Genomic DNA, 19,903 nt, shown 5'->3' with positions numbered 1-19,903 from the left:
TTTTATATATATAAAAAACTCTACAAAAATTATCGTATATATATATATATATATAGATCCCTATTCATTGATTTGGTTGAATAAAACTGCTAAAGTTAAATTGTAAGTATCATGTTTTCTTGAAATAAATTTTGTTCAAATTTTACTCAAAAAATAGAGAATTAAGATTAAAAAAAATTGTTTCTTTTACATGTGATTAAAAGCTCAGTCAATAAGCGTTAATTCAATTCTTCAGAAAAAAGTTAATTTAATTATATAATTAAATATGTCTTTAAAACATATTATAGAAGTGATAATTAATTAATATAAAATAATAAAAATAAATCACGTTTTTTTGTTTTCCTTAATTAAGATCAGAACTAATCTGAGTTGACCTAAGTAAACTTACTTTTTTTTAGAAGCTAGATGAACTTACTCGAGGTACTAAATTTTTCTAATACTTGATTTTCATCTGTAGAGTAAATAACCAAATCAGTCATACAAATGGATCTTTCAAAATTGAAGAATTAAAATACTAGACACTAAGTAGTCAGTGTTGAAAATCAAAATTAAAGTAAAGTATTAGAATTACTACAACAGTAGTAAGAGAAGAATGAACAAAGAAATTAATGAAAGACCGAAATCAATGCAAGTAGGTCTTAAATTGGAGCTACCATTTGGTAACATAGGGAATGTGTCAGGTAAAGGCATGTCACAATTTTCACCGTTGAAATATATTCTTCTTGGGAATGCCCATCCATTTTGCAATGTGAATGAATTCTCATCCTTTTCCAATAGTATTTCTGTTGTCACAGAACCAACTCTATCCTTATCAGAATGCAATAATTCACTGTTGTAAAAATCTATCCCCCACAAAAGTGCAACTCCATCTGCCACAAATTACACAACACATAATTATTGTTCGTTTCAATGATTTAAGATTTGTAAGCTAAACAATTTTTAAATGTATGAATATATTGAAATTACACACACATGTTCAAGCATCGCTTTTGTTAGTAATTTCATGAACCAAATCGACTAAGGGTCTATTTATGAATTGGATTATGAAGTGTTTTAGAGAGAGACTTTCAAGGACTAAGTCTATATTTTAATATATATTTGATATTTTAATTTTTTTGAAAGAATAATATGATAAATGAGCATATAATATCATGTTTTTTTTTTATTTTGTTAAAATATTAAATATATATCAAAATATAAATTTAACCCTCCAAAATCTTCAAAAAATCAACTCGCAAAGAGACTTTAACGTAATGTAGATTTGAGAACTAAACTCCCTAATAAAAGAAACATTCTGGAATTAAAATGACTAACAAAATATGCATTTCGGTATATTTTTGTAATTTTGATACATTCAATGACTATTATCAGTTGTGACAACCTCTCACACATTATAAAGATCATCATGACTATTTACTATTTATTTTATTATGTAAAGTGAGAAATTACCTTGGATGCCAAGAGTGGGAAGTTTAGTGCTGTTGAAACTATAAGTTGTTGTTTTTTGGTTGAAACCAGGATGTTGAACCAGGACATTCCAGTTAGAGTAGTTTCTATTATAGTTGTAGTTTGAAATTGTAAGCTTCACCCTCCAATGATTCAAATAGTTGTTCTTGAAATGCCAATGGACTCGAATTGGACACATGTGGTCAGTGCATTCAATTATGCTGTTGTTCTCAATCTCATCATTTGACCCTCTCAAGGGATCACCTGGCCTAGTTACATAATTAATTACAACTAAGTAAGCACGCAACAAAAACAACTAAATCTTTACAATCATAACGAGTCTGAAGAAATTACAGTAACAATGTGATTTTGTATGAAATAACATGTACCTTATGCAAGACACTGTATTTTTATCTGCTTCCCTGCATCCACCACAACTGCAATTGCGGCATGGTGTGATAATAGGATTGTAAAATGTTGAGAATGAAACACAACATACTGGTGACTTGTTTGCCAAGAAACTAGAGTATGTACATTCCGACTTCCAAGTTCCTGGAATGCAAAATGTAAAACAATTATTACCTTTGTACCAACAAAAAAATTGTCTTCAATATAAGTCTAATTTCAAATTATTAGATACATTTATTATTATTTTTTAAATGTATCTTTAATTAATACTATTAAATGCACTGAAAGATGAAAAATTAAAATTGAACAAACTCATATAGAAAAAGACAATTTAGAAAACTTCGAACTCGAATTCTCTACAGTTACAATATGGTCTGCAACTGTAGAAACCATTAAATTTAGCGAAATCTCTCTCTAAATCTAACAGTTCCTAAAGTTACAGTACTATGCTGTAACCGTAGATGATCTAAACACAAAATGTTAAATCTGGTTACAGAAAGGGACTGAGGTAGCATTAGGACTCACTGAGAACTGGAACTTGTCTTTGTCCTCCAAAATCTAAGGACACTGTTGGATCAGTAATCAGAAATGGGCTACAAGTGTAACCAGGACCTGGTGCCATGAGTGTAACATTATTAGGTGCTTGTCCAAGTGAATTTTCTTTCTCCTCCAAGTTTCTTACTTCAAGTTCAAATGAAGAGAATGAATTGAAAGAATCAACAGCACGGGCAGAGAGGCGTCCGCTGCGACAGCAATGGTCTGACCTGTTTTGTGTGACATCTTGAGCTATATCAATTATGATTGGATCTTTCTTGCATGAATGTGGCATTTGAGAACCACTGTAAGATGAACAATCACCTCTATCAGTTGCAATTGCACCACTCATTGACCATATCACTTCATTGTTCAGCCATGTCCATCCTAGTTTCCACCCTGGTGTGTCTACATGCCTATATTGATGATAGTTTTGTAGAGTCACCCTTGCCTGTTGAATTGGAAAACACACTCAATACATGGTTATAGATTCTACCTACTTGTGCTTCAATATTACTATTTTTTTTCAACAGATGTTAGTATATTTGTTATTATGTAAGAATTTTCTAATACCATGTTACTATTTGAGATCAATGATTTCATCAAGAGTACAATGAGGTTTATATAGCCGAGGAGAACAACTAACTTATGACTAAAGTAATTTGCAACTAACTTCTATATTTCCAATATTAAGATTTGAACTCAGGTCCTTTAACTTCTCCAACTCCCTTAACCCTTAACTTAACCCAACTCTCATAATGAAATCTTACATTGTATGCAAATGCAATGAGTACTCCTGAGTGAACTAACCAGATATCCATTTTCCATACGTTGGTAAATGTCAAATGTTATAGAAATGTTCCCATTTGGATCCAAAGGGTCATAGCAATCTGAATACAAGTGTGAGGACAAAAAAAAATTAGGAAAGGAAAATAAAGTCAAATTAATTAGCAAGAACATAATAGAAGTTGCATGTATTAAGTACCTGATAAAGTGCAGAGAGTAATTAACAATATAAACTTCAGTGCAGCAGGAAAATATACATGATGAACAATCAGCACCATTTTTCTTTTCCTACAAAAAAGGAGACGGATAATGTGTTTAATTTAATAAAATGTGTGTAAAGTAAAGTCAAATAATATAGAGAAGGCCGTTATCAGGTGGTTGTTATTATATTACACGGATCAAACAAGAGGTCATTGGAAATATCGACTACTTATTATTACATGACAACTTAATTCCTGTATTATTGCTTCAAGACATATTCATACTTCAAAGATTCCACTTTAAATAAATGCATCATAACAAGCTACACGGTGGATGATACTATATTTTGATTGTTTCATGTTTTCCTAATGTGATAAGTATTAGTACTACTTTTTATTGCTTGTAGGATAAGGTAGAAGAAGTCCTTCCAAGTTACTCTATTTTTCTTAAATGTCTGTTTTTTTTTTTTGGAAAAAGTTATTTTTATTCGTACGTCGTTTTCAAATTTTAAAGTTATATTAAATACTTTTTGTCGATTCTATTCTTATCTTTTTGATTATTTTACATCTTCGTTAACAAAGAAAAAGAGTAAATTAATTAATGATCTAATAAAATATAGTGTATATTAAAAAAAATTGTCTATTAATCAAAAGTACTGCTTCTTAATTTATGTAAAACAACTTATAATACTAGGGAGTAGTTTTCAATGAAACAAAACAATCGGTTGAAATAGATAAATTTTCCTTAAACCCTCTATCCATAGTGTGAGGATGCACTTTATTTAGTACTTTTAAAAGGAAAAATGTCAAGTGGTCTTTAAGTGCTTCATCCAGGAGATTACATGCATATGTATATTGGTTAAGAGGAAAAGTTGTGGAGATTACGAAGGGCATATGTTCCCTTGTTTGTGTCCAAAACTGATCCATGTCCTAGATTTATACGAAGCCACTATCCAAGGATTCCAATTGTTCCCATCTCACAAAACATAAATGGCCAACTTTTTTGTAGGGCAGGACAGCTCAAGAATGACAAGACATGAAATGTATATGGATATACTCCCTCTGATCTTAAATATAAGAAAAAAGTCAAGTATTTGAGACTTTTTACTTACATATAAAAAAGGAATAAATATCTTAATACAATAATACATGTAAACATTTTGTATCCAGACTACAAACAAGGTGTGGTCTAAGTAGTTAATAATTTGTTTTGTTTTTGTTTTTGTTTCTCTTAGGTAATTCGTTGAAGACACTTTTGACATTATAATATTAGTATTTAATTCAATTAAAATTTTAAATATTGATTCACCACGTGCGTTATGCGAGACTAACAATTCTTTCCACTAAAAGCAAATCATTTGAATATGATTTCACATATTGATTTTTGACAAATTAAAAGTAATGCTACTGTAATATTACCATTAGAAGTGAAAAATCATAAAAATAGAACAATATTGATAAGAAGTAGTATCATGCAGGTAACAATTTGCATAAATAAAAATAAAATATTGCACTTAGTTTTCAAGCAGCCATATACTTGATCAGTTATATATGCTGTTTCACTAGAACTAAAATTAATATTGCTGCAAAAGTGTAGAAGAGCTTAAAGGTTCATGCACAACTGAATTTGAAGAAACAGCAATGGGACTTCCTTCTAACTGCAACATGATACTCCCCAATATTTCAGTTAAAATTTTCTTGAATTCTTCTTCTTTAATCATCGTCTTCTTGTCTTCTTCGTTATTCCCCATGTTAAAGGCTTCGCTAATAACCTTATCCATCTGGAAAATCAAGCACACAACCGATATGATCATAGTTCTAATTGTAGTCTGCAACTACAATTGCAGCCGCAGTATAAATGTTTTAGAGGACAGATGGCAACAATAAAATACCTCTTCAATTGCACCAACTGGAGGTAAACCAGCAGACGGAGACACTACATCTAGTGCCACCCGCAAATAGTCCTTTGTTATTTTCCCGTTTCGATCTTTTGGCAGATTCCCTAAAGCTGTGTTCAGTGTCTGCATACAACAGAGAAGGTAAAACTACTGATAAAATATATCAAAGTGAATTAAGAGTATAGTGGAAGGAATGAAAAATAAAACCTTGTCTAATTCAAACTTGTTGGATAAGAGTCTCTTGACACCACTTCCATCAAAGGTGTTTTCACTGTGTGCTACAATGACAGGTTTCTCTTTAAGACAATCAACCACACTCAATGCCACTTTCTTGAATTCTTCCAAAAAAGTCTCTTGATCAGTAACAGGTCTATCCAAAGCTTGAGACAACAGTGCCGGATCCACAATGTTGTTAAAAACCTAAGTGGAGATAAAGACAAGAGGATAAGTTTAATTGGAAACATGATTGACCTTTATTTTAATTATGTTAGATCACACAAGTCCTATTTTTTTTTTTCATTTTAAAAAAAGTACTTAAACAAGGACAGGAATATTGCATTAGTCAGTCTATTGTTAAAAAAATTATATCGAAGTTTTGGTATTCCGTTGATTTATTAAATATTGGTCGAATGATATATTGATAGACTCTGAAATATCTATTTGGTAATCAGTGAATATTGGACATCACATTATGAATGTGTTTGAATAGTGTAGCCTATATACTTACCCACGAATCCGATATAGGGGGAATTCCTCGATCAACATTGAGTCTTCCAAAAGCTTCAATTACATGTTCACGAAGCGATGTACTAGAGTTTTCAATCTGAGAGAATATGGTTGTCATTTCTGCATCATAACTAGGACCATTAACAAATTCAAGGAGATCTTCGCCGTCCATGCGGAGTATAACAATCGGGTCTCGCTTCAGTCCAGCAGCCATACCCAATAAAATGTCTAAAAGAACCTCTTTGAACTCAGTCTTGCTCACTTTTTCTTGCTTTCCATGTGTGAACTCATTCAACACCTATACAACAAATCCATCAAATTTTCTGTTGTTGTTCCAGTTTCATCAATTATCCGGCCGTGCAGATTCATGCGGAGAAATTTTAATAGCACATACAGAAATTGATGAAGCAATGTGAAGACTTCTATTGAACTTAAAAATATAATGGCAATCAAAATCTTCAAATTCAAAGAAATATAATTAATCTTATGGGAAACTAACATATGGGAGATGTGGTGTCCAAAACTCTCGGTGTCTGGTCATTAGCATGTTGATATTCCTGATTCTCCCCCGAGTTCCCCAACAATAAGGGAATCTGTGCACTCGTAAAATCTTCAAGTCAGGATCATTCGATTAAAAATATTTGGTAAATCTTTAAAAAAGAACTAAAAAAATTTAGTTGCCTAGTTTTGATTGAATGGTCCTGACTTGCCTGATTGATTTATGATGGCATAGGTTCATGATGACAGGAAATTGGGGTCCATTTATCACATAATTGAAATATAGTAATCATATTGCCTCTATTTTTTTCTCCCCATGGCTCAGGTATCTTTTATTTTTGTTTGTCCATCTTTAGCAATATGGTTAGTTGAGACATTTGCTTTTTCCCAAAGGATTCCATTTAAAGAAGTTAGCACTAGCAATATGGGTCCCTAAAGTTCATCATTAACTATGATATCAGACCAACTTTTTATCACTCTAAACCTTAAATTTTCAAATTTTTCAGTAGTAATAAAATATGCTTGAAGTTCAAAGAATAAACGGCATGATTCATCAATGGTTTAGCATATATTAAATTTTAAACTTAAGCATATACAACACTAGATTCTGCCTCCAAGGAGATAAAATGAAAAATGGCAATTAAAAGAAAAATTGATCCATAAAATTGTAAGCATCAATTAAATTAGTCTTATCCCTAAAATAGTAAAGTGCCACTGAAAATAATCCCTTTGTAAACTTTATCTGTTAGTGATTATGATGTGGTACATTGATTAAATATGAGGCTTCTACACGTTCATCCCCACATCAGTGTCCTCTCACCCGGGACTAATTTAATCCAAAGGAATAAAAAGGAAATTCCCTCATGTAAATCTCTATTTATGATTCGTATTCCTTGCATACAAGGAAATCAGTGCAGTCATGAAATAATCAAGGTGGGATCTTTCGATTAAAAACGGCCAACTCGTATTTTATGTTCGGTAAATCTGATTTAAATAACTTATTCAAAATTTGAGCCTTCTAGTTGTGATCGAATAGTCTTGACTTGCTTGATTGTATGATTGCATAGCTTCATGATGATAGGAAATTGGGGTCCATTTATCACATAATTGAAATATATTACTCATATTGCCTCTATTTTTTTCCTCCTGTGGCTAAGGTATTCTTTATTCTTGTTTGTCCATCTTTAGAAATATGGTTAGATAAGAAATTTGCTTTTTCCCAATGGATGCCATTTAAAGAAGTTAGCACTAGCAATTTGGGTCCCTAGAGTTCATCATTAACTATGATAGCGGACCAACTTTTTTTCATTCTAAACATCTACTATATACCATAATTTTCAAGTTTTTCAGTAGTAATGAAGTATGCTTCAACTTCAAACACTTAACAGCATGAACCATCAATGGTTTAGAATATACTAGATGTTAAACTTAAACATAAACGTCACCTAATACTTTCTCCAAGGATATTAGAAGAAAAATGGCAATGAAAAGCAAAATAAAGCAAGAAAAGTAATTGGAAGAAAAAACAGAGTGAATAGTCAAATTTCTCCTTGAAAATGTAAGCTCTGTCAAATTATTCCTTGAATTTTGATAATTGACAAATACATTTTAGAAATTGCAAAATGACAATCAAAGACTCAAAATAGTATCTCTATCAACTTTTACCATTAGATACTGTGATGTGACATGCTAATTGAATGTGACTCCTCCACGTTGAACTAATTTATCTATGAAATTAAAGACTAATTTGGCCGTACAATTTTGAGGAACAATTTACCTATTCACTCAAAACACATATTTAATGGACCAACCATGTTATCATGGATACAAAAGGACACTTCTTGGGGCAGCTAGTAGTCAAAATTTTGAGACTTATTATCATTTCAGTTTTTTATCCCAAGTTCAGAGTGCTTCTTCAAGCATTAAGCATTTTTGTTGGTTTGCTAATGAAGCACATATACAGAAAAAGGGAGGAGCTAGGTTTAGCAGACCAAAGCTAAAAATAAAAACTGAAAGGAATTTTCTTTCTTAATAAACAGACATTGATAAGTTAACTATTTATGTTTAGACATGATGATATAATACAATTATAGAAACACTCACATACATTGTGCATCAATCATTTGCACTAGACCCAGTGGTAGATAATTCTTAATAATGCTCCCAAAATTTCATCCAAAGTAAAAGTGAAGAGCAACAAACACCTTAATTACATCAATGTTGATAGCAAACAGGTTTGAAACAATTGGTAGCACACACACATTACATAGATAGATTAGCAAAGAAAAAGAAGAGAATAAAGGAAATGCAGTATGATGTAGCAGATAGTTACTAAAAGTAGTAAAAAAGAGAAATGAACCTGATAGTAGATGTGATCAGAATCAGGAGTAGTCCCCTGAGCAGGCAAACCAAGAGCAGCACCGATGTCAGCAACAGCAGGTTCGAGCTCCTTCAAGGAAAGCTTCCCATCTCTGTCTTTATCCAGTTGTTGAAACTTGTTGTCCACAAACTTGCTGAATACTTGCTCGTTTCCAACCAATTCCATAATGTTGGAACCATCCATAACCTTAACCTCTCCGTTCATTTTCTCCATCCACTGATTCTTGTGGTTTTGTTTGAGTTGAGAAGAAAAGGTCAATTAAGTAATGAGATGAGAAATGAAGTGTGTCCCCACACGCTGTTCTGTTCCCAAAAGAAAGTCATACTTGTATAGTACTACATCTTAATTATTTCTTTCATTTATAGAATACTTGTAAGCGTCATAGATAAAGGGCAACACAACATGTGCTCAAAAAACATAACTCACGTTTGTTTTACCTCATCACCACTTCCTTGTTCCTTTACCAATCATCCCTTTTCTTCTCACTTTCATTATATTTTATTTTACCTTTTCATAATTAAGTATAATTATGTTAACTGAGTTTTTTTATTGTGGACTTTTTCTCTCTACCATATTGCTGTATTTCCACCTAACATCACTTTGATTTTTGTATAGTCCACAATTACACTTCCGAAAGCAGGTAGGTTTCTTTAGAAATGTGGGCCGAAAAATAGTCCTCCTATAATTGTTATACACTAAATCTACTTAAACAAATCACTTGCTCTACTAAGAATTGTTTATAATTTACAAAATAAAATATATATAAAATAATACACTGCCAACCAGGATTATCCTAAAAGTATAGGTACACACAATCTGCTTCATAATCTCAAGAGTGACACCTCATGAGTACCATGATGGTGTAGTTTAATTTTTTTACACATATTCAGAATTTTTTTACCTCATGAGTGACTACTTTCTAATGTTTCACCATGTAAGGCCGGATTAAGGAATTGTAAAGACCAACACTATCCTGAATTAAGTACCACCAATCAATTCATTAATTAGTGTTAAATAAGTGAACTACTTTATAACAAACTAAAGAGCAATTCGTCAAATTAAATAGATTTTAATTTTCATACATTGATACGGTATAATTTATTTTACACTGTTAGTATATATAAATTAAATTCAATTAATTAATTAACGTGAATACACAAACATAAAGAACCGTACATACGCGAAGATTCCCAATTTTGCTATGGTAGGCTTCACAAACATAAAGAACAAAAATAAGAATAGAGTGCAAAAAATATAAAAAAGATTGATAGACAATAGAGTAAGTAATAAGGGTATTGTACCATGAAATGCAAATATCCCTTAATCCATATTTGGCTGATTTAAAGTAGGTTATTTATTTTAAATAATAAAATAAATAATATTAATTATTGATGATTAAATGGATTGTTGATATTATGTATTAATGTACAACTAATCATGAGTAATTGTAATATTAATTATTAATTTAATTATTTTATTGACTTCTCAATTTAATTAAGCTAAATTTTCGTCAATTCTTTTGACAACGATAAAGACAACAAGTACGATTTTAAAATTAATCAATTCAATCAATGCAGTATATAATTAAGTACTTTCCTGAACAAATGAATAAAAAATGAAATTTAATTCTCCATTGTATTAATTTTGAATTTTAATTCTTTTACTTAATAGACTACTTAATTAGATCCCGCATTGATTATTTCTGTTTTTTTTTTTAATAATTGAGAGATACTTATGTAATGTTATTTTTCTAGGAAGTATGTCATTTTTCTTTTACTCAATAAGTAATGTTTTTTTATTTATAAATTAAATGTATCTTTAACCTCCAAATTTTTAATTATTCGATTTTAAATCTCTTAATTTCAAGCGATTTTGACTAATTACATTTAACTTCTTTCTAATTTCTAATTTTGTGGACCCGTCTGTTTTTTTTTTTTCTTTCCAATTTTGAGATAAGCAGACAATTTGTAAAGACATGATCTCCTTGTTACAAAATTTCACAAAAACATTTTTTAAAATAAAAAATAAATTATAAATTACAAATTAAGATTCTAATTACAAATCAAACAATTGAATCTGTCTCGCTCTTAAACAAATCGAGATCAAAGTCCATAGATCTGGAAATAAAACCTCTTTCTTTGTTTGTTACTCTTCTCCCACTCATATGTAAAGTGATACTCCCCCTTATGAAACTCACCTTCATACACATCACCATTGCTATAAACTTGAACTCAAGTTCCAGAGTTTAAGCTCTTCATGTTTGATGATAATTCGATTAAGAAACAGAGTGAATCAATTCCAGATCTGGGTTTGTTGAAAAGTAACACAGATTCAGGGCATGTGTTGTTGAGTTTTGATTTTCTATTTTTAAAATTATTTTTTAAAAACTGTTTTTGAGAATATAACAAAATAAAATCTGTTTGGTACACTTATTTTTAAAAATTATTTCGAAAATAAAAAAACTTATTTGCTAAAATTGTTTTTGAAATATGATTTTCATTTTTTTAAATGAACATCTTTCAAGTTTATAAAATTTAAATAATTTAATATTTATAATAAAACACTTCTAACACATATCAAAATTAAAATTATTTTAGGTTAAAAAACAATAATGATACATTAACACCCTTAATTTTCTACCTGCTTTGAATGTTTTATTTTATTTCTCTTTCTATCACGTCATCCATCTATCACATTTATCTCTTTCTAATATTTCAAAATACATATACTCATATAAGGGTACATCAAATATATTTCCTAAAAAAAATAAGGAACCTAACTCCTATATAAAATAAAATTCAACTCATTCAACTTTTAGATCTCTTATTTGAAGCAAGAAAGTTATGTTGTATTAATTGTTTGAATATTATCCTTTTTATTTTTGCAAAGTCATGAATAATTGTTTTTTATAATACTAAAAATATGTTTATTATTATCAATAAATTTCAATTTTTTAATAAATAAAAAATAAAGATTATTTAATTTAATTGTGACATAGTAAATTTAAAAAAAAAATATCTCAATAGATGAAATCGTAAAATATTTTTAATAAATTTTAATTTTTTTAAATATGATTTCATTATCAAATTATGATAATTGTTATATTTTAGATAAATTTAAATGTGTAGTAACATAATCATGTTGTAGTTATATATTTTTTATTATTATATATTATTATTTTGTATAGCTTATATATTTGTTTTAATTGTATATAAATTTTATGGTATTCAATTTTTTTTTTTTTTATCTTTTTAAGATTCTTAACATAACATATTTTAAATTCGATTTAACCAAAGTAATTTGTTCTTGTCTCTAAGATGTTAGTTTTTGTGATAAGAACTTGTCATTATAATTTCAAAAGATAAAGTTAAAATTTTAAAATAGATACTAATATCATCGTTGTTAATAATAATTTCTCTTTTTCTATTTTTTATTTAAATTAACCTATTTTTAATTGGTTTAATTTTATAAGAAGATATTGCAAAAATCAATCGAAACAACACTTACTATTTTTTATTGGTTCAAATTTAATTTTTTATAAAATCTAAAATAAATTGACTCATTTCATAATTTTTCGTTTATGGATGTGAAATACTACCATAAAACTCATACTAAATTCGAATCCAAGACAAAATATTTAACTTAACAATATTGACATTTTCCAATCAAATTATAACTTAATATATTTCAATTCATCCTTATTATTAAGCAAGAAAATTTAAATAAAAAATATTTTTTCTTTAACTTCAACCAATAACTTAACTATATCTTATAGTATTAGTAATAATAAAAAAAATACATAACAAATTAATAACACAGATACAATTGTTTTTTTAGTCATCACACATGTATGATTGCCACTTATATTTACTACATCATTATTTTAAAGAAAATTCAAAGTTGCTCAATATTTATATTTTGCCTTAACGAAAACAATAAGTTATATGTGTCTTTTTAAATTATAAAATAATAAATATGTAAAAATTGTTTTAGATTTTGGATTTTAAAAATAGTAAAATAGATAAAAGTTTTTAAAAATAATTTTTCAAAAAACAGTTTTTGGAAACTATTTCAAACACGCCCTCAATCTTTGATTTACAATTGGGTTCTTGATTTTTAATTTATTTTTTATTTTAAAAAGTGTTTTTTTTATCAATTTTTAATAAATTAGTTTAATGTTTTAATTTATTAAAATCCACTCCAGCTAAATGACAAGGATAACACGTAATAAATTTGTCGACTCAATCCAAAATTGGAGGGAATTTGGATGGGACTACGAAATTAGAAAAAGATTAAATGTGCCGCACAATTAAAATTAAAGGATTTAAAATCGAACACTTAAAAAACTTGAGTTAAAATACATTTAAGTTCAAAAAATAATATTACTTAGATCTTGTTTATTTTGTTTCTATAAATATTTTAAAATTAATTAAAAAATTTAATGATAATTGATAATATTTTTTAGAATTAATAGATCATGACCATTAATTAACTTTATACCTAAGATAATAATTTAATTAATGTTGATTTAATATGAGATGTATATTTATTTTCTCTCGTTTTTATTGAATCAGTATCATATAAATTACCATTTCATTTCAGTTATACAAATAAAGATAATTATTAACATTTACTTTTAAAATTCAAATTCAAATTTTAAATACTTTTTAGTTACTAGTCTATAATGAAGGGAAATTTTCCATATTAGAATTTCCTCTCGTTTAAAATATAACAAAACTTTTTTTCTTTATATCAATAATAAAACTTTTTTTAACTATCTTATTTTGCTCTAAATATTAGTATTATATAAGTTACTATCTCAATTATAAAAATAATTATTAATATTTATTTTTAAAAGACATTAAAATTTTAAATATTTTTCAATTATCCTCACTTAAAGTATAACAAAACTTTTTTCTATATATGGACAATAAACTTTATTTAAAGGCCTTATTTTGCTCTAAATAAAATTATCCTATTGTACTATTTTTTATTTTTAATTACCTATTTTTAATTGGGCAAAGCTTTGAAATAGTAGTCATAAGTAATGTTCTTACCTTTTCTCTCAAAGAGACAATTTTTTTACACCATTTTGAAATTGTTGGTGACAGCTATAATAAACAAACTCCCTAAAAAAAAATTATAATACACAACACACTCTATTTTTTGGATTCAGTAACTATTTATTCTTTATGATATTTTAAAATTTTGATTTTTGTTGTTCTAATTAAACAACTATATTTTTAAATTTTATAAAATTATCATACAAGTAATTTTAATCACAATTGGAACATCAATATATAGTTTTGAGTCATAATTTTATTATAAGACTAAATTCATTTTACTCTGAAATATTTTTATTTTATATAAAATAAAAATTATTTAACCCTACTAATTTTTAATTGACTGGGAACGGTAACACTAGTGCTTTTATTACTGTTCTGAAGTTTTATCCTTTTTAATTATATTTCTCAATAACAATCAAGTATTATGTGAAAAACTAGCAAGCAAGGACTAGTATTGAATTGTAATTGGCATTTCAGTAAAATATTTAAAATGAAATCAAAATTATTTTTCAAAATAATTAATTAATAGAATTATTTTAATGACGTGGAATAATTTTTTATGTTGATATAGTAGTATAATCATAAAGAAATTAAACAATCAATCGAAAAGACAAAAAAAGAAAAAGAAAAAAAATGATCAATCAGAAGAAGTTAAAAAAAGATGGACAACTGGAACATGGCGTTGTTTTTGTGAAAAACGGTGGTCAAGTAATTTGACTCTCAAGCTGACACAAGTTCAACATATTCTAAGGGAATGGATTTTCACATTGTAAACTATAAACGAAGAAATAAAGTATGTTTTAGACTTTTCATAGCGAAATATATAATATATGAAACATTGCTTATAATATTTTACTCTCTCGTATACACGAGGAGATCTATTCCCCTTATTCTAAGGGGTGCAAGTACAAATTAAGGAGCATATTCCAATTTTTCTTCTAGAAAATTATACAACCTTATTCCGTACATTTTATTTTATATAATAATTATTCTATAAATATGCTTGTTGGGATTTAGGAGGATGTGGTTTTTGTTGAGATAACTGATCCTACAACTAGCATTGCCATTATTGGTATATGAATGATATGATACTAACTTATTAGGTGTAACTCACTTCACTTGCATTCTATCTCTGCCACATGATATAAATCTACACTATATATTTTTTATAATATTTATTTATTTAAATAAATAAAAATTACATAATTTAAAATTATTAAAATTAAAAGAATAGATAAATTCATAATATTAAAATTAATAATATGATATAAAATAAAAATATATACATAAATATGATAAAATTAAAATATTTAAAATATTCATATATTTAAAGTTACAACATTAAATATGGAAAAAACATTGAATTTATATGGAAATTCACACCATACCTAATAACACGATATTTCACATAATTGCCACCCATGCCTTTGTTCTGACAATATATATGCACATTGCACCATGCAGATGATGTAACTTCCGAGGAAGATTCGCTTGAAGTCTTATTTGTAGGGCGAATACTCCTCAAATTATCCTCAGAAGAGATTTTCAGAGATTCTCATCAACTATCTCTTTTGTTTTGTTACTAATAACAATATCTAATCATATTTTATAATTTTGACCCCTTTTAAGACTCACACCTTCATAAATTAAAATAATGAAATTAGAAGATTGATTCACATTTAAGTAGTAGAATGGAATACTTTGCAATTAATGTGTGATATCTGTATGGTAGTAATAACTTTGATTTGTGCTTATTGCATTTGAATGCATTGTATTGTATCACATGGAAGCGTGTGGTGTGATGTGATGTGATGTGAGGATCTTTTCGTTTTCAGTGTACGGCACTCTGTAGTTTGTACAGAGATCAATAATGGGCTGATTCAAGTTTGAAGTTAAATTAAGTTGTGCAGTGCAGTGCAGTGCAGCAGCCATGTGAGTTTCTTTTCAGAATTTCATCAAGTAGGTGGTGGGTCCATCATTTTGTGGCACCATATATCATATCATCGATCCTTTCTGGATATGTATGGCTTCCCACTCTCTCTCAATCATTGTTACACGATCCACTGCACTATCATCATATATATATATACTTGCATTCTTTCTGTCTCTTCTCTTCAATTCAATTCATCCATAACATTGATCATATATCATATATACTATGGGTATTCGTCTACCATTTATTGTTCTTCATGCAAACAAGATATTCAAGTCATCACATTCACAACAACATCTACATAGTAGTACAAATCATCATTCAAATGTTCCAAAGGGACATGTAGCAGTCTATGTTGGAGAGTCTTACAAGAAACGCTTTGTTGTTCCAATATCTTACTTAAACCATCCTTCTTTTCTTGACTTGTTAAACACAGCTGAGGAAGAATTTGGATTCAATCATCCTATGGGTGGTCTCACTATTCCTTGCAAAGAAGAGGCATTTATTAATCTCACCTCTCAATTGCGTGTCTGTCTCTTGAAACATTAATATTATTCTATGACACACGTTTCAAACGTGTTATCTTTTATTAGTTGAAATTTACACGAATGCTACCAAATTGTGTATGTTTCATTTAAATTTAGTAGTGTTCGTGGAAATTTGAATTAATAATAGAGAATATAATGAAAAATGTTAATGTCATTAGCATTGTTTTCATCATTTATTACTCCATTTTTCTGCCATTTCGGTTTTGTTGCTCACCATTTTTGACATATAGTTATTATTAATGTATTTCATTGTACACAGTTTAATAATATATTGACCGTACTTTAGACTTTTGTATTCAATTTCCAAATTTAGTTCACTATAGCATTTTGAAGCTAAATATATATAACTAGATAATATAAAGCTAAATTTGGATTTTTTTTTTCTTTCTTGGTTCGAGATCTTGGATATTTGAATAATTCAAGTCAAGTTTCGATAGACGAACTTTTTCATTACAATTGGGGGAACATTAGACCAGCCAAGACACATTATATTTGTCTTTGAACTATCTAACTCCAAATTTTAATCGATTTAATTAAAACTAGACCTTAATTTAGAAAAACTTCAACCTTCTAGACTGTGTTCTTTCAATCTATTAATTATAAGATATATCTTTGAATGAGTTAATTATATGTTATTTTATTGGAGTCCGCTAGAGTGGAATTATCGTTTCGTTTATTCCTAAAGCAACATTTGCGAACAACCTTTATGAAGTTGCAATAATATTAATTGAAAATATACAAATCAAATATTATTATGTGAGTGAAAGATGTGAGATTTAATTTGCGTAGTTAAGAGTTATACTATTAAAATAACAAATGAGTTAGTTATTTTAAGATTATGTAGTATTATATACCTCACTTTAAACACCAATGTTATGTTACACCATTGAAAACGTTCTAAATTATGATTATAATTTCATTCATTCAATTCATCAACTATAAATTCATTTAATAGATTATAATATTTATTATAATATTTTAAAAACAATGTTAATAGATTATAAAATACATACTTTAAAAAATACATACTTTAAACAATGTTAATAGATTATCCACCATATACAATAACAATGTTAATAGATTATGAAATACATACTTTAAAAACATATTATAATATTTATTTCAAAAATTTATTTATAGAAATAATATTATAAATAACACAAAAAACAATAAAAAAAATTTGAAAAAATATCACATTGTCCATTCGATTCTTACCATCAACAAAATAATAATCATATTGACAATACTAATTATTAACTATTGTAAAATCTAAAAATTCAACATTTTCATTTTCTTTCGATCTTTCTCTTCTAATCACATTATCAACATTTTATATCTATATCTTATAAAAAATCACATCTATTATATTACTATTTTTCAATCTCTTTGTTTTCTTTCTCTTTCAAACGTCTTGGGTGAATGACTAAGATGATAATTTTTTTAATAGAATGACTAAGATGATAGACTATAAAAAACTAAAAGTGTATTGAAAAAGGAAAATATACGACGTGCACTTAAACATTTTTTAGATATTTTGAGAGATATAAACAAAGATGTTGATGTAATAAATATAATACATAGGTAATGTGAGAGTAAAAAAGAGACATAAATAAATTGAGGTGATAAAAATGTATAAAAATTAAGTGTTTGAATATAATATTTGATTGAAAAAAAGGCCATGTACAGCGACTTTAAACTAAACTAAAATATGAGTATCTTCTAAAATATGAGTCTGAACTTCTTTGGTTATTTTATCTGAAACTTAACTCACTGAGAATGAGAGGGAAATGCATCTTCGTCGCTTCCTCCCAGTGAAGTGAGTGTTGAGAATTGGCATTTGCATGTTATGTTTGGTTGCAATTAGTCCCACATCGAATACATGTATCCCATTTTCCATATTTATATAACGCAGGTTAACCATGCAGTATGTCCCTTCGGGGACATCCGATAAAATTGGAACGATACAGAGAAGATTAGCATGGCCCCTGCGCAAGGATGACACGCACAAATCGAGAAATGGTCCAAATTTTTTTGATCTTTTTTTCCCTTCATCTTCTTTCTCTCGTTTTCTCCTTTCACATTTGTTTCCTTTTTCTGCATTTCGTTTTCCCTTGTCCAATTACTGTTTCCCGTTCCTTTTCTCTCTGATTTCGCGTTTTTGTTCTGCATTCCTTTCAGTTTCTAGGGTTTAGGGTTTTGAAATTGGGGGTGCAATTTTCTGATCCTTTCAGCTTCCCGTTCCTTTTTCTGCATTTAGGGTTTAGGGTTTTGTTCTGCATTCCTTTCAATTTTCTGATCAAGGGGTAATTGCAATTATTTTTAATAAGTCTTTGTTGGTCTTTAATTTCTGAAATCTTGGCAAACTACTTGAAATATTTGGGAGTTCCAATTACAATTGGAGTTAATTAATCCAAGAATAGTAGACACATTCAACATGGCCATCAACTGAATACTAAAAGTATCAAAATAGCATAGATTCTTGATTTCAATTTTGTATTGCCATCACTATGCAATTTACAAAATGTTATAAAGATAAATCTTTCCCTCTTAAGAGGAAACATCAAAATGGAAAATGAAATTCCTGCTGTACAAAGTTTGTCTCGACTAACTAGTCAATCCTACTGTGCTATGTTATCATTTAGAGGAGTTCTTGCTGTGTGGATTAGTTACAGTCTGTTCAAGTGAGAAGTTGTATGTAAGAACACATCTTGCTTGCAGGGAATTGTGAGGCCACCCATTGGATGGCAGTATCCAAACTCTTCTTCAGCTTGGCTTAACAATTCTTGAAATGAAGGTTGGTTCAAGAATGAAACTGGAATCAAGAAACTCTTCATTTCCTCTCCAACATATACCGCAAGATAGCCTTTTGTGACTTCTACTTCCTTGTTTGATGTTTGACTTGCGCTAAATGATGATCGTCTAATACTAGGTAAGCGAAAACTCATTTTGTTTCTCCACACACTGAACGATAGAATAATCTCAAAGTAGTAGAAGAAAGAAGGTAACTTGAATTATGATGCTTTATTGTAGGAATGGTTTGTGTTGCTTGTATAAACCTAATGGCAAATATATATATAGATGGTGGAAACCATTATCTACCTAATTCGATGGTGAATGAGTTATGTTTTGATTGGGTGTAGTAAGAAACATGACTCATTAATGATCAAATGACACTGTTTTGAAGGATTTCGTTAAGGATTACACAGAATGTGAGATTGCACGTCCTTCATTTTGGAAGATAAGCCTTTGAAAGTGACCTGTGTTTCCCTAATTCACGTGTTGTGTAGACAGCTCTAAACATATCACTTATTTTGTTCTTGTTTTAATAAGACATGTGTTGATATTAGTACAATCGAAATCCAATCAATAAACCATGAAATCTTCTTCGAAATTATTGTTCAATTAGGGTGTTCATGAGATGAGAGATCACATGGTGTTGTCTAGATGCCTCTATCAACGATCAGTAAGTTCGGAAAGAGT

At 28.6% G+C, this 19,903-nt stretch overlaps 3 protein-coding genes, 1 long non-coding RNA gene and 1 other non-coding gene across 9 annotated transcripts in view; 3 read left to right on the top strand and 2 right to left on the bottom strand.

Moving 5' to 3' along the window:
* Positions 1-520: 520 nt before the first annotated feature.
* On the bottom strand, positions 521-3,725 carry LOC101501385 (COBRA-like protein 2). The gene is made up of 6 exons (XM_004500689.3): positions 3,374-3,725; positions 3,199-3,278; positions 2,380-2,839; positions 1,836-1,998; positions 1,450-1,715; positions 521-869 (listed from the first exon to the last, which is right to left on the bottom strand). Exons 1-6 carry the CDS (start codon positions 3,450-3,452, stop codon positions 571-573), a joined length of 1,347 nt encoding a protein of 448 aa, XP_004500746.1. The 5' UTR covers positions 3,453-3,725; the 3' UTR covers positions 521-570.
* Positions 3,726-4,802: 1,077 nt separating this feature from the next.
* LOC101501699 (uncharacterized) lies at positions 4,803-9,215 on the bottom strand. Of its 2 annotated transcripts, none has more exons than XM_004500690.4 (5): positions 8,856-9,215; positions 6,000-6,296; positions 5,480-5,692; positions 5,267-5,395; positions 4,803-5,155 (listed from the first exon to the last, which is right to left on the bottom strand). In XM_004500690.4, exons 1-5 carry the CDS (start codon positions 9,087-9,089, stop codon positions 4,949-4,951), a joined length of 1,080 nt encoding a protein of 359 aa, XP_004500747.1. In that variant the 5' UTR covers positions 9,090-9,215; the 3' UTR covers positions 4,803-4,948. The 2 variants fall into 2 exon arrangements, with proteins under 2 accessions (XP_004500747.1, XP_027190014.1); XM_027334213.2 differs by lacking the exon at positions 8,856-9,215 and adding an exon at positions 6,498-6,645.
* A 6,787-nt stretch (positions 9,216-16,002) lies between these two features.
* On the top strand, positions 16,003-16,641 carry LOC101504274 (auxin-responsive protein SAUR24-like). The gene has a single exon (XM_004501049.4). The coding sequence runs from the start codon at positions 16,101-16,103 to the stop codon at positions 16,422-16,424; it is 324 nt and encodes a 107-aa protein (XP_004501106.1). The 5' UTR covers positions 16,003-16,100; the 3' UTR covers positions 16,425-16,641.
* Positions 16,642-18,139: 1,498 nt separating this feature from the next.
* The window catches only part of LOC113786732 (uncharacterized), a 23,568-nt gene continuing 21,804 nt past the window's right edge, over positions 18,140-19,903 (top strand). For 2 of the 4 annotated variants that reach the window (XR_012163244.1, XR_012163243.1), the window contains exon 1: positions 18,143-19,352. This is a non-coding gene — a long non-coding RNA (uncharacterized lncRNA). Of the gene's footprint in view, positions 19,353-19,903 lie in introns of all 4 variants that reach the window. The other 2 variants (XR_012163241.1, XR_003473028.2) reach the window with 2 other exon arrangements.
* Positions 18,352-18,454, top strand: LOC113786875 (U6 spliceosomal RNA). The gene has a single exon (XR_003473181.1). It is a non-coding gene; the product is annotated as a U6 spliceosomal RNA (small nuclear RNA).

This window comes from Cicer arietinum, chromosome 5, assembly GCF_000331145.2.
Source record: "Cicer arietinum cultivar CDC Frontier isolate Library 1 chromosome 5, Cicar.CDCFrontier_v2.0, whole genome shotgun sequence".
NCBI classification, from domain to species: domain Eukaryota; kingdom Viridiplantae; phylum Streptophyta; class Magnoliopsida; order Fabales; family Fabaceae; genus Cicer; species Cicer arietinum.
The sequence above is the reverse complement of the archived record's forward strand: the minus strand, read 5'-3'. Positions and strand labels throughout refer to the sequence as shown.

What these genes read in the sequence shown, in the direction of transcription:
- LOC101501385 (XM_004500689.3), bottom strand. Translation starts at nt 3,452, where the DNA reads ATGGTGCTGATTGTTCATCATGTATATTTTCCTGCTGCACTGAAGTTT. An exon ending in TACTCTCTGCACTTTATCAG is followed by an intron (nt 3,279 to 3,373) that starts GTACTTAATACA and finishes ACTTGTATTCAG; the next exon opens with ATTGCTATGACCCTTTGGAT. An exon ending in GTATGGAAAATGGATATCTG is followed by an intron (nt 2,840 to 3,198) that starts GTTAGTTCACTC and finishes CCAATTCAACAG; the next exon opens with GCAAGGGTGACTCTACAAAA.
- LOC101501699 (XM_004500690.4), bottom strand. Translation starts at nt 9,089, where the DNA reads ATGGAGAAAATGAACGGAGAGGTTAAGGTTATGGATGGTTCCAACATT. An exon ending in CCCCTATATCGGATTCGTGG is followed by an intron (nt 5,693 to 5,999) that starts GTAAGTATATAG and finishes ATCTCCACTTAG; the next exon opens with GTTTTTAACAACATTGTGGA. An exon ending in ACAAGTTTGAATTAGACAAG is followed by an intron (nt 5,396 to 5,479) that starts GTTTTATTTTTC and finishes TGTTGTATGCAG; the next exon opens with ACACTGAACACAGCTTTAGG.
- LOC101504274 (XM_004501049.4), top strand. Translation starts at nt 16,101, where the DNA reads ATGGGTATTCGTCTACCATTTATTGTTCTTCATGCAAACAAGATATTC.